This window comes from Myotis yumanensis, unplaced genomic scaffold (genome assembly GCF_028538775.1).
Source record: "Myotis yumanensis isolate MYYU_CA2020_CCGP unplaced genomic scaffold, mMyoYum1.0.hap1 SCAF_9, whole genome shotgun sequence".
Lineage (NCBI taxonomy): Eukaryota > Metazoa > Chordata > Mammalia > Chiroptera > Vespertilionidae > Myotis > Myotis yumanensis.
The window spans coordinates 48,472,295-48,485,000 of NW_027223760.1; the positions used below are offsets into that span (position 1 = coordinate 48,472,295).

The 12,706-nt window shown below is 33.9% G+C and overlaps 1 protein-coding gene across 1 annotated transcript in view; it reads left to right on the forward strand.

Annotated features, from left to right (window-relative positions):
* CASD1 (CAS1 domain containing 1) overlaps window positions 1-12,706 on the forward strand; it is a 43,229-nt gene that overhangs the window by 12,519 nt on the left and 18,004 nt on the right. The window contains exons 4-10 of the mRNA XM_070424279.1: window positions 597-641; window positions 2,037-2,099; window positions 5,288-5,332; window positions 5,774-5,897; window positions 8,408-8,622; window positions 10,346-10,768; window positions 11,758-11,847. Coding sequence (XP_070280380.1) covers window positions 597-641; window positions 2,037-2,099; window positions 5,288-5,332; window positions 5,774-5,897; window positions 8,408-8,622; window positions 10,346-10,768; window positions 11,758-11,847 — 1,005 coding nt within the window. The remainder of the gene's footprint in view (window positions 1-596; window positions 642-2,036; window positions 2,100-5,287; window positions 5,333-5,773; window positions 5,898-8,407; window positions 8,623-10,345; window positions 10,769-11,757; window positions 11,848-12,706) is intronic.

Genomic DNA, 12,706 nt, shown 5'->3' on the forward strand with positions numbered 1-12,706 from the left:
ATTTACATAAAGCATTGAAAAATTATTTTGTATTTTCATAGTGGATGAATCTTCTTAATTTCTTAAATGAAAATTATAACTACATGCTCTATTTAGCTGAAGGACTTTCTAAGAACTCACTTAAGAATAGAAATACAGTGTCCTGGCAGGTGTGGCTGAGTTGTGTGGGTGTCATCCATGTACTAAGAGGTCGCTGGTTGGATTCCTGGTCAGGGCACATGCCCAGGTTTCAGGCTCCCTATATGCACAACTTCCCTCACTACCAGTCTGTCTCTGGCATAGATAGTACTAGGACTAAATTGGAATCATGGCAAGCTTGGCAAAAGATAATGTATATAAGCATGTTCATATATATGTTGCTTGTTTGTAGTTAAGTTTTATCTTTGAACTACATCTTTGATGTGGAAAATCACATATAAACAATTTAGCTAGTGTCACTTACTTTTTTGTATTCTATGAGATCTTTTCCCCTTGAGGTTGAATATAGAGAATTGAGATGTGATGCATAAGTAAATCAACAAAAACAGTTGAAGGGAGAATTATTTACATAAAATTTCTACATTAGTATTGCTTTATTGTCTCCTTTTTTATGGCAGCATGAAAACATTCCTTTTGAAGACAAGATTGCATCAGTTAAAGTGGTAAGTTCATATAATAGTAAGGTAAATGTTATAATGTCAAAACTGTATTCGTTGGTTAATTTATTTACAGCAGCTAATACTTTGTACATACTATTTTAGTCTATTGAGAGTAGATAACATAATTGAGTAAATGTTTATGTGTACTGTTTTGTGTAATAAAATAGAAAATTTGGTCTTTCAGATTTTTATCCAGGAAAAAAAAATAATCTTATACATTAATTTGAAATCAGTATGTGTTCAAGATTAATGTCCATCAAAGAATATATGTGAATTTTCTGAATTTCCAGTCACAGTGACTCCTAGATATTGAAAATATAATGAGGATCAAGAAAACAATATCCTAGGACCTAGACCAGTGGGACTTGCAAACAATTATAGTTCTTTACATACAAATAAATGTGGGACAAGGATGTCAAAAAGGAAAAAGTGGGACATTAGTAATGTATAGAGCAAGAAGTTAAAAGTAGTTTTTCTTTTTGAGGAAGTGATATTTTAACTGAGGCCTCAAAGATTAGTAAGAGCGTGTGAAGCTCAGTGGAAGAGTTTATGCACCTTTTAGGCAGAAGGAACTGTATGTGCAAAGACCTGGAGAAAGTGAGCACGGAGAGCACTCCAGGAGCTGAATGAGAGCTAAAAGGGTATGTAGAACCAGGGGGAAGGTAGCAAGAGAAAAGGCACAATGTCTAGGCAGAGGCCAGATTTTGTACTTTCTTACCTACTTTAAGGACTTAAATTTATTTTGAAGCCAGTTGAAATTCCTGGAATATTTAAGCAGGAATGGGGCAAGATCACATTTTAAATTTTCAAAAGATTACTCTCACTAAAATGTGGAAAATAGTTCGGAGAAAAGCAACAGTGAATACAGGGAAATCTGTGTAAAACTCTTGCCAGATTGATATGGGAGATGAAGATGTCATAGACAAGGTGGTGTTTTTGGTTTTTGGGTTTTTTTGTAGCTGGAGATAGATTTAATAAGGAAATGAATTACATGTGTTGTACACATCTTTTAAATAAAGTCCATTTGGCTTTAGTTTTTGAGCTTTGTCTTACGGTACATTTATTTTAAGAAGTTTTTAGTAATTTTTTTTCTATTACAGTTTACTGTCAAGATTATTTTGTGTTGGTTTCAGGTATACAACATAGTGGTTAGACAGTCATATACTTTACATTGTGTTCTCCCAATATTCCCAATACCCACCTAGCACTATACATAATTATTACAGTATTGTTGCCTATGTTTCATATGCTGTATTTATATCCATGACTATTTGGTACTTCTTAAACCAACAAGGTGGTGTTTTACTTTTAAATACCTTGTAAGAGATATGTTAATCCTTATTTTGAATGGTGGGTATAACATTTCTTTAACTTTCTCTTTTCTTACATTTCTCTTAGGATTTTCTGTGGCATCCAGAAGTTAATGGTTCTATGAAACAGTGTATCAAAGTGTGGGCTGAGGTCTGTATTTGAAAATGTAGCTCTTTCTAGTTTTGAACAACAAAATTTTATTTTTTAAAGAATAGTTTATTGCCGAAACCGGTTTGGCTCAGTGGATAGAGCGTCGGCCTGCGGACTGAAAGGTCCCAGGTTCGATTCCGGTCAAGGGCATGTACCTGGGTTGTGGGCACATCCCCGGTGGGGGATGTGCAGGAGGCAGCTGATCGATGTTTCTCTCTCATCGATGTTTCTAACTCTCTATCCCTATCCCTTCCTCTCTGTAAAAAATCAATAAAATATATTTATAAAAAAGAAAGAATAGTTTATTGATTTTTAGAGAGAAAGGAGGAGAGAAAGAGAAGCATGGATGTGAGAGCTCAACATCAATCAGCTTGCACAACCAAATTTTTAAAGTTCATGAGCATCCATTGTTTTCTCCCCTTACTCAGCTGTCCCACTCTCCTATACTTTATACAACCTTGTTGATAGCAACTAAGCTGTGCTGGATTGCTTCTCTTACTTAACTGAGAAAAGAAAGTATTTTGATGTAGTATCTCTTCTATCACCATTCTAACCCTAAGGCAGTAACTGCTGTAGCTCAGTTAATTCAAATCCAGGTAATCTTTCTATCACAATGCACATCCCTTTGAGCGTTTTTCCACTTTTTCCTTTAAACTCATGCCCAAATATGTCAATAGGCTGTTTTCTTCCCTTTTATCATTACATTTGTGACCCAAAAGTCAAGCCTAGTATGCTCAGAGGTGAATTAGATGTAAAGGCAGGCATGAAAATATAGTGGGGTAGCAGTGGGAAATGAGACTAAATTGTGAAGAAACCAGCAATTTAAAGTGAATTCTATAGGTGAATGGTAGTCATTAAGAAGTCTGAGCTATTTAGATCGATTTGGAGAGTTTTGCTATGGAGTGAGGTGGTATTGGAAGAAATTGAATAGGCAGAGAATTTAGAAATTAACGAAGAGAGTTTAAGAACAACTGTACAAAAGATTCTGAGAAGGGGGAGTGAAAGGGGTAAGAGGAAAAGCAGGAGAAGAATAACTGTCATGTAACACAGGAAAGAGTTTTAAGAAGTGGATGGTCAGTGGTGTCACTTTAGGACTTGGCAATCCAGAGTTCATTAATGGACTCTTAGGGCAGTTTTAATGGATGGTGAAGCCCCAAATCAAAACATGATAAATTGAGGCATAAATGAGAGAGAAAGAAATCGGCATAGTGAAGGCATAATGCTCTTTCAAGTAATCTGTTGGTTAAGGGTGGGAGGGGGAAGAATTTGAGAATGAGATAAGGTTGAAGGAAAAATCTTTTCTGAGAATGATAATTTAGAGATTGAGAGAAGGCAGAAGAGTGGAGAAAGGGGATGAAACTTATAATAGGAGAGTTAAAGGAAGTAATACATGGATACAGTCCCAGAAGTAAAAAGGAAGGGGATAGAGACAGAGTAAAGGTTAGCCATTAGAAGGAATTGGGCAGATTTTCTTTACTCTCTTGTCAGAGGAAGATAGGCTGGGTGAGTATATGGATGAAGTTGTAAAAATGGAGAAAGGCAAGAACATACAGCTAGATGAAGTCTATTTTCTCTTCAGAATTTGAGAATTAGACTTTATTTGGAAAGTGAAGAGGATGATAAGAGGGACCTGTATAAGGCAAGTAAGATTTGGGATTACCACTGTGAACAACGAGAAAAGGAGCCACCTAGAGATGAGGGAAAAGTTTCAGTAAAATAACATGGTAAAATGAAGCACTATGTTCTTTTCTCTAAGTTAGCACAGTTTAATATAGATTCTTGCCACCAGTCAGATAGGCTGGAAGACATTATACATATCTTGTAAAACAAAGGTACTTACTCAGAAAGGTTGGTTAAGGGTGCTAGACCGGAAACAAATATCTCTGAAGGGAAATAGGTTAATTTTGTTATTTTTCTCTGCTTTCATAGTTTTCTATGAAAGTATGTATTATCTTTATAATGAGACACTAACTCATTTTTATATTTGTGTCAGATGTGTTTCTAATTTCTTATTTTTAATTGTTTCTTGTGCACATGGTTGTAATATCAAGTCTTTTATATTTTGGGAAGTGCATTGAACTCAGGAGTCAAAAGACTTAAGTTCTGGCTTTGTCCTGTCAAGCTTCAGCAATACCCTATAAACCTTTCTGAGTCAGTACTCTTGTTTTATAAGATCTGTATAATATATTCCTGCATTATCTCACAGGTAGCAAGAATCTATATTAAAAAGAACTAATTTAAGAGAAAGTACTACATAGTTGGTAGTTTATTAAGAGTACAATTTGCATTTGGTAAAGATTTCTACCCAATTTCTCCTCTCCCCCCCCCGCCACCCCCCACATTGTGGTCTATAATAATCACCAGTTTATTTTGTTAAATATTTATTGGATTTGGCTTCCCCAAAATATTGATTCTTTAGGACACTGATCTTATTTTATTTAAGATTTAAACTGTATTTCATGAATATTTTTTAATTGACTGACATAATATACTAGAGCTTTACTCTTGAGCAATTTACTCACTATTCAGAATAATATTAGACCATATTAGATATCAGTAGCATTTTTTGTGTTTTTGTAAGGAACACCAAAGAATTATCCATAAAAGCCTCATGCCATCCTATATAAAAGGCATTGGTAATCCATCCTATATAATAAAACTCTAATATGCAAATTGACCAAACTGCGGGACGACCTGTGGAATGACTGGTCGCTATGGCGTGCACTGACCACCAGGGGGGCAGATGCTCAACACAGGAGCTGCCCCCCTGGTGGTCAGTGCACTCCCGCAGGGGGAGTGCCACTCAGCCAGAAGCCAGGCTCACGGCTGGTGAGTGCAGCAGCAGTGATGGGAGCCTCTCCCGCCTCCGCTGCTGGCATGCAGTAAGGAGCGAGGGGTCCCAGACTGAGAGCCCCAGACTGTGAGAGGGATGTCCCGGACTGCGAGAGGGCGCAGGCTGGGCTGAGGGATGCGCGCGCACACACACACACACACACACACACACTGCACAAATTTTGTGCACCAGGCCTCTAGTCTTGTTATAATAAGAATTCAGTAAGAAACTCTAGAAAATTAAAATGCATTTAGAAGAAAGAATTTCTTAAATTTAAGGAAAAGAATTAAGTGATGTTAGTTGTATTCTCTGAACTAACTATAACACTATTATAAAGATTTTTTTTTTTCTGTAGGATTCTGTTGCAAAGCCCCATGTGATTGTAGCAGGAGCTGCCACAGTAAGTTATTATCTATGTTCTTATATAATGGTTTTCATTTCGTACTTAAGGACATACTAAGAAAAAGTTAACTTATGTTAAATAAAATTCTTGATTGTACTTAAATTTTAATTCCTATTTCTATTCTAATTAATGAGACTGATGAATTTTAATGAAAAGATATGGATGAACTTAGAGAACTTAGTGTTAAATGTCAATACTATTTTATATCTAAAAAGATATTCTTCTTGAATGTAATACATTGAAAGTCTAATTTTATGTCCACTTTTTCTAACTGCCTTCATATATTTCATGAAATAATGTGACCATAATTTATTCCGATATTGAATAAAAATGGAAATTATCTTAAAATAATAACCTTTGTTACAATAGAGTAAATTATATACTTTAATTTTTCAGTGATAAGTAATGAATTAATGCTTAATTTTTACTTCATTTTAGTGGTCTATCAAGATTCACAATGGCAGCAACGAAGCACTGTCTCAATATAAAATGAACATTACCTCCATAGCACCACTTCTAGAAAAATTGGCAAAGACTAGTGATGTTTATTGGGTCTTACAAGGTAAGGGATGAGTAATGAAAAAATGTCATTTTGTATATATTTTGAGTCATGGGTTTTTATTATCTCCTATTTCAAGAAGCAAAATTATTGCTTTATGGGAATGAAGTTTGAAATAAGATTTGCAAAATTAGAATAAATTTGAGTTATTTGCTTTCCTCTTTTGAACTTAAGGAACAGACTAATAAATATAAGTAAAAAAAATAATAAATAAAAATACTCTCCAAGGAGCCACAGCAGGCAGAATGGCTGTGAATATAACAAAAAGAATACATTCTAAAGGCAAATGAGAAGTTTGCCTCTGATTTTTTACTTCTTACAAAGTATATTTATTGTGATTGGGAAATATAAGAAAAAATTTACTAATAAGTCTGTTTCATAATATTGAGTCATTGTACGTAAATACTCTTTGGAATTGACAGAATATATTTAAATTCATACCATCTAGGTTATGCTTGGTAATGAAATTCTTTAAGAGAAAATTGACATTAGATCAACTCATTTCAGGAGTTTATTGAATGTCCATTATTTAATGCCTAGCACAATATGAAATGCCTTGGGTTTTTTAGCAATTCAAGTTGTTTGTCAGAAACTCTTATGATTATTTCCAAGTTGAATGTCAAGCTGAGAAGAATAAAAGGGCTGGTGATAATCTGTTTCACAATCTCTATTTACAGCCTCATTGTTAACCTTTCTCTCACCAAAATGAAAAAAAAGTTAAATTTAAATTATTTATGAGAACTTGATCTTCAATAATATAACCTCTTAATTGTGTGAACAAAATTTACAAATTAAGCAGTGACAGAAGAAATAAAAGACGGTCTGCTATTCTTCATTAGGCAGTTTTCTACAACCCAGTTTTAAATTCCCATTACCCAATATAACCCAGTATTCCAAAACTTTAAACTCCTAAGACATGCCAGAACATAAAATGAGGAAGACATTGACTGATTAATTTAAAAACTGAATGTAAGATAAGTCTATTGCAAATATTGGCCAACTTTACTTTAAAATAAATTACTAGATGCCTGGAATCCTCTGAACTTTAACAACAAAACATGAAATATAATCAGCTAACTTGCATGATCACAATTTCTACAAGATTTTTTTAATGTGTTTTTTTTTTCTTTTTTATTGAATTTATTGGGGTGACACTGGTTAACAAAATTATATAGATTTCAGGTGCACAATTCTACAGCACATCATCTGTACACTGTATTGTGTGTTCACCATCCCCAGTCAAGTCTCCTCCATCACCATTTATTTATCCCCCCAATATTCTCTTCTCTCCCCACTACTCTTTCCCCCAGCATTCACCATACTGTTATCTGTGTCCATGAGTTTTTCTTTTTTCTTTTTTGCTCAATCCTTCCAGCCCCCAGCAGCTCCCTCCCTGATAGCTGTCAGCCTGCTCTCTGTCTATGAGTCTCTCTATCTTGCTTGTTAGTTCATTTTGTTCATTAGATTCCACTTATGAGTGAAATTATATGGTACTTGTCTTTTTCTAACTGGCTTATTTCACTTAGCATAATGCTCTCCAGGTCCATCCATGTTGTTGCAAAGGGTAAGATTTCCTTCTTTTTTACAGCCAAGTAATATTCCGCTGTGTAAATGTACCACAGCTTTTTTATCCACTCATCTACTGGATGGACAATTGGGCTGCTTCCAAATCTTGGCTATTGTAAACAACACTGCTATGAACATAGGGGTGCATATATTTTTTCGAATTAATGTCTCGGGTTTATTCAGATAAATTCCCAGAAGTAGAACCACTGGGTCATAAGGCAGTTCCATTTTTAAGTTTTTCAGGTAACTTTATACTGCTTTCCACAGTGGCTGCACCAATCTGCATTCCCTCCAACACTGCAGGAGGGTTCCCTTTCTCTACATCCTTGCCAGCTCTTATTGTTTGTTGATTTATTGATAGCCATTCTGACTGGTGTGAGGTGACATTTCTTTTCGGTTTTAATTTGCATTTCTCTGATGATTAGTGATGTTGAGCATCTTTTCATACGTCTACTAGCCATTTGTATGTCTTCTGGAGAAGTGTCTATTCGTGTCCTCTGCCCATTTTTAGTTGTATTGTTTATTTGTGTGGTGTTGAATTTAAGTTCTTTATAAATTTTGGCTATTAACCCCTTATCTCTTATTATATCATTGCGAATATGTTCTCCTGTGCAGTGTTTTGTCTTTTCATTTTGTTGATGGTTTCCTTAGCTGTGCAAAAACTTTTTAGTTTGATGTAGTCCCATGTGTTTATTTTTTCTTTTGTTTCCCTTCCCCCAAGGTGATATATCAGAAAAAAAAAATATTGCTATGAGAAATGTCTGAGATTTTTACTGCCTATGTTTTTTTCTAGGATTGTTATGGTTTTAAGTTTATCATTTAAGTATTTGATCCATTTTGAGTTTATTCTGTGTATGGTATAAGAAGTTGGTCTAATTTCATTTATTTGCACATATCTGTCCAGTATTTCCAACATTTGTGTTTTTAATAATGTGTTTCATGTGCAGATCCTGTTTATGAAGATCTATTAAGTGAAAATAGGAAAATGATCACTAATGAGAAGATAGATGCTTACAATGAAGCTGCAGTCAGTGTTTTGAATAGTAGCACCAGAAATTCTAAATCACATGTTAAGATGTTCAGTGTTTCCAAATTAATTGCTCAAGAAACTATCATGGAATCTTTGGATGGCTTACATCTTCCAGAATCAAGCAGAGAAACTGTAAGAATTCTTATATCCATCAGTAAATAGAGACTATAATATCTAATTGTATAGTAACTGTATGTCACTATAAATGGTAATAAATAATTTATTTTATTGCAGTCTTAATTACTTGTAATTATTCTACCTAAACATACATCTAGAAATAATTTTGATTTCATCACCTAGCTGTGTATAAAATGAGAGTTTTTGTGTACTCTGAAAGGGAAAGAAGCTACGGGGAGGAAGAAATGAAACTTCATTTATTAAGTGCTAGTCACTCTTACTATACTTTGTCTAATCAAGAAGCTTATAAGTTTGTAGAATACTCATGTTTGAAAACTACAGCTTAATGGTCCTGCCTTAAACTAACAAGATTAAGCCTCTATGAAGAGTACATTTTTTAATATGTAGAATAGTTTTGATTTATTTCCTTATAAATAAATCAGATTTCCTTTGATGCCCTAAACACTATTCAATGTACATAGTAAACACTGAAAAAAATCCAGATTGACAGATGTAAAGGGTTGTTAAGTTCAATATGAAAGAGAACTGATAATTATGAATTTTCATAATTAGTACAACAGATATTATTTAGTTATTGTTTTCTTATAAAGCAGTGATGCTTAACCTTTTTGAGGATCACATAACCCCTTTGAGTGTTCAGTAAAAAGCAATGGTTACATTCCTCTCCTGCAGAAAAATGCATGTTTGTATATATACACACGATTCTCCATATACTTTTAAGGGGCTTTTGAACCGCCTAGAACTGGTTAAGAACTTCGGGATGGAGTTCATAGGCTAGTATCTGCAAGAGTACCAGGCACAAAACCCAGGGCTAAAAGGGTGATATTTCCTATGTAGTTGAGTAGTTTGAATGCTTAGGCTTAAATAATATAATCATCTTAGAGTTCCAATTATGTCTAAACTATAAAGTTTTTTAAAAACTATATTTGACTGAACCTTCAACTAGACAGGATCTTGATAGCTTGCCTAGAATATTTCTATTATAACGAAACCATGTTCAAGATGCCACATGTTATTTAACATTAGAAATCTTAAAACTGTAGAATCCTAAGTGGCCCATAAACTGTAAACCAAATGAAAGGCATATTACAAATATTGTTTGCTAAGAATTATTTTTGTGACAGTTATTTTACATTCTTTTTTTTTTTTACATCTAAAAACTGGAACTCTATATTAAGTGTCCTGGTATCTTCTATATTGAAAGGCTGATAATTAAAATTCTTTGATTTTTGACATTAGTCATTATTTTTTTTAATCTTTATTGTTGGAAGTATTACATATGTCCCTCTTTCCCCCCCCATTGCCCCTTCTAGCCCACCCCAGGCCTTCAACACACTATTGTAAAAGCCACAACCCATTAGCAGTCATGAAATTAGTTTTTTGTGTTTTTATTGTTCATAAGAAAAAATAATACAAAAATGTAAGAGTGCATTATAAGTAGTAAGGGTAGGTATTGTTTCCGTATATGTGTCTGGATCATATTATAAAATGAATTTTTCATTACAGACCATAGCCCCAGAAGTTTGAAAAGCCCTGTACTAGCTATTACAGATTGAAGGAATAGCATTATTTGCATGAGTGGTTGGGAAATGGTAGTAAAAAGTACAAAAGCATTTTTGGTTTCAGTGCTGAAAAATCAGTAGTATTCACAGGAGAAAATCTAATGTGAAATATATTACTGACAAGATAATAACCAAATAACTTGATTTGTTCACAGAGTGCAATGATCCTTATGAACGTGTATTGCAATAAGATACTGAAGCCTGTAGATGGTTCCTGTTGTCAGCCTCGGCCTCCTCTGACTCTCATGCAGAAGCTAGCTGCTTGTTTTTTCACCTTATCTATTGTCGGATATTTAATTTTTTATATAATTTATCGTAATGCTCATCGGAAGAATAAGCCATGTACTGATTTGGAAAGTGGAGAGGAAAAGAAAAATATTATCAATACCCCCGTGTCTCCATTAGAAATACTTTTACAATCTTTGTGCAAACTTGGCCTGATTATGGCTTATTTCTATATGTGTGACCGTGCAAATCTATTTATGAAGGAAAACAAATTTTATACACATTCAACTTTCTTTATTCCAATTATCTATATCTTGGTTTTGGGAGTATTTTACAATGAAAACACTAAAGAGGTAAGAGTTGTTTTCTTTTTAGCTCATGTTATCCTTATTTCATTATAAACTCTAGATTTAAAAAAAAAATACCATTTATCATGCCAAAATATACAAGCATGTATATTGGAGAGGATAAATGAATGTTGTGGTTATACTTCACTTAGCAGACTCTGTTGCTTTTTGAAACATTTTGGAGGAAGTTCAAAGAGTTTCGTGAAGATTGTTAAGAAGTTAGAAATAATGACCTGTGAAAAAATGTCATGACTTTGTGTTATTTTGCCTGCATGGGGATGGAGAAAGTGCAGCTGCTTCCAATTTTATAATGGTCTTCAAACATGATACATCAGAGCAAAAATATATAATTTTATTAATAAATGCCTATATGCACAAACATTTTATATTAATACAATCAGACATGTACACACAAATTAGAACTTACATAATGTGGGCAAATGTTTATAATATCTGAAGTACCTATTTTAGCATTTCTGTAGTTGCTCAGAATGTTAGTATAATTCCATTATAAGACATTATTTATTTGAATTAATAAATTCTATTGTAAGAAATAACTCATATGAGAATGATTAATCGGTTCTTCATCTCCAGTGAGAATATTCTAAGGGAATATTCTCCCCCCCCCCCCCCCCATTAAAGTGTAAGAGAACTGTAAGATATTTTTTAACTGAAATCTTAAGACTTTCTTAAAATTAGAAAATGCTATTTTTTAGATTTATAAACCATTGTCATAGTTTAATGTACTCTTAATATAAAACCATAGGTATCAACTTAAACACTATTTAAAATCTGTTAGTTTATATTAGTTTTCAAATTCATATTCTATCTTTTATCAAGAAATAAAATGACTATTTTTAATTTCCCCCCACAAATTCTTTTAACAAAAGCATTAGCTTTATATCCTATAAGAATAATTTTAACATACTTAGTATAAATTGTCCAAATAATAGCTTCATGGTGAAATTTGAAACAGATTTTGGTTCTTTACACAGACTAAAGTATTAAATAGAGAACAAACAGATGAATGGAAAGGCTGGATGCAACTTGTGATTTTGATTTATCATATCTCTGGAGCAAGTACTGTAAGTATATTGAAATTCAGAAAATATCTTCTATCTTCTATATATATAAAAGGCAAAGTGTCCCCTTGGGAGTTTGACCAGGAGACCGGGAGTTCAATTGCTCACTACGACGTGTGCTGACCACCAGGGAGCAGCGCGGAACGAAGGAAGGCCCCGGCCAGCAGCCAGAAGGTCCTGATCGCAGGCCAGGCCTAGGGACCCCACCCATGCACAAATTTTGTGCACCAGGCCTCTAGTAGGAAATAACGTCACTTTAATGTTTTTTTAAGGGCATGGACTCTTTTGTGTTATATTCTCTGTCATTTATTTTCAACCCAATCTTTCTGCCTTCCCATTCTTCTCCTACCATTTGACTTTGAGAATGTGTAGTTTTAAAAGCAAAATCCATTGTTCTGAAAAGAGAGCAATAAGTTATTTGTATTTTCTTGGCCTTAATTTTAATGCAGTAGAAGCAGCTGATAATCTAAGGGCATTATTTCATGTCATCCTATTGAACAACTAATTTAAAGTTATCAAAACTCTTTGTAGATGACACTTAATTATAAAAGATTTGGAATAGGCAAGTGACTATCAAAGGAAATCAAATTAGATGATTATATTTTATATTCTATCCATCACCATATTTTAGGAAGTTTGGGAGTTTGACCAACTGTTTTTACACTTCTAAAGTTTAAAAAACTTGAAACTCTCTTGCTCCAGTGTTCAGAGCTCAGGTACTGATGGACTGTAGACCATGTGGGATATGCAATACTTCCTAAGTAATACCTTCTCCGTGAGATGGGGACCCTTCCTTTGCTCACTCAGTGCCTCCTCTACCTGGACAAAATCATTTTTTCCTTCTCCCTAGGATTCTTGTGGT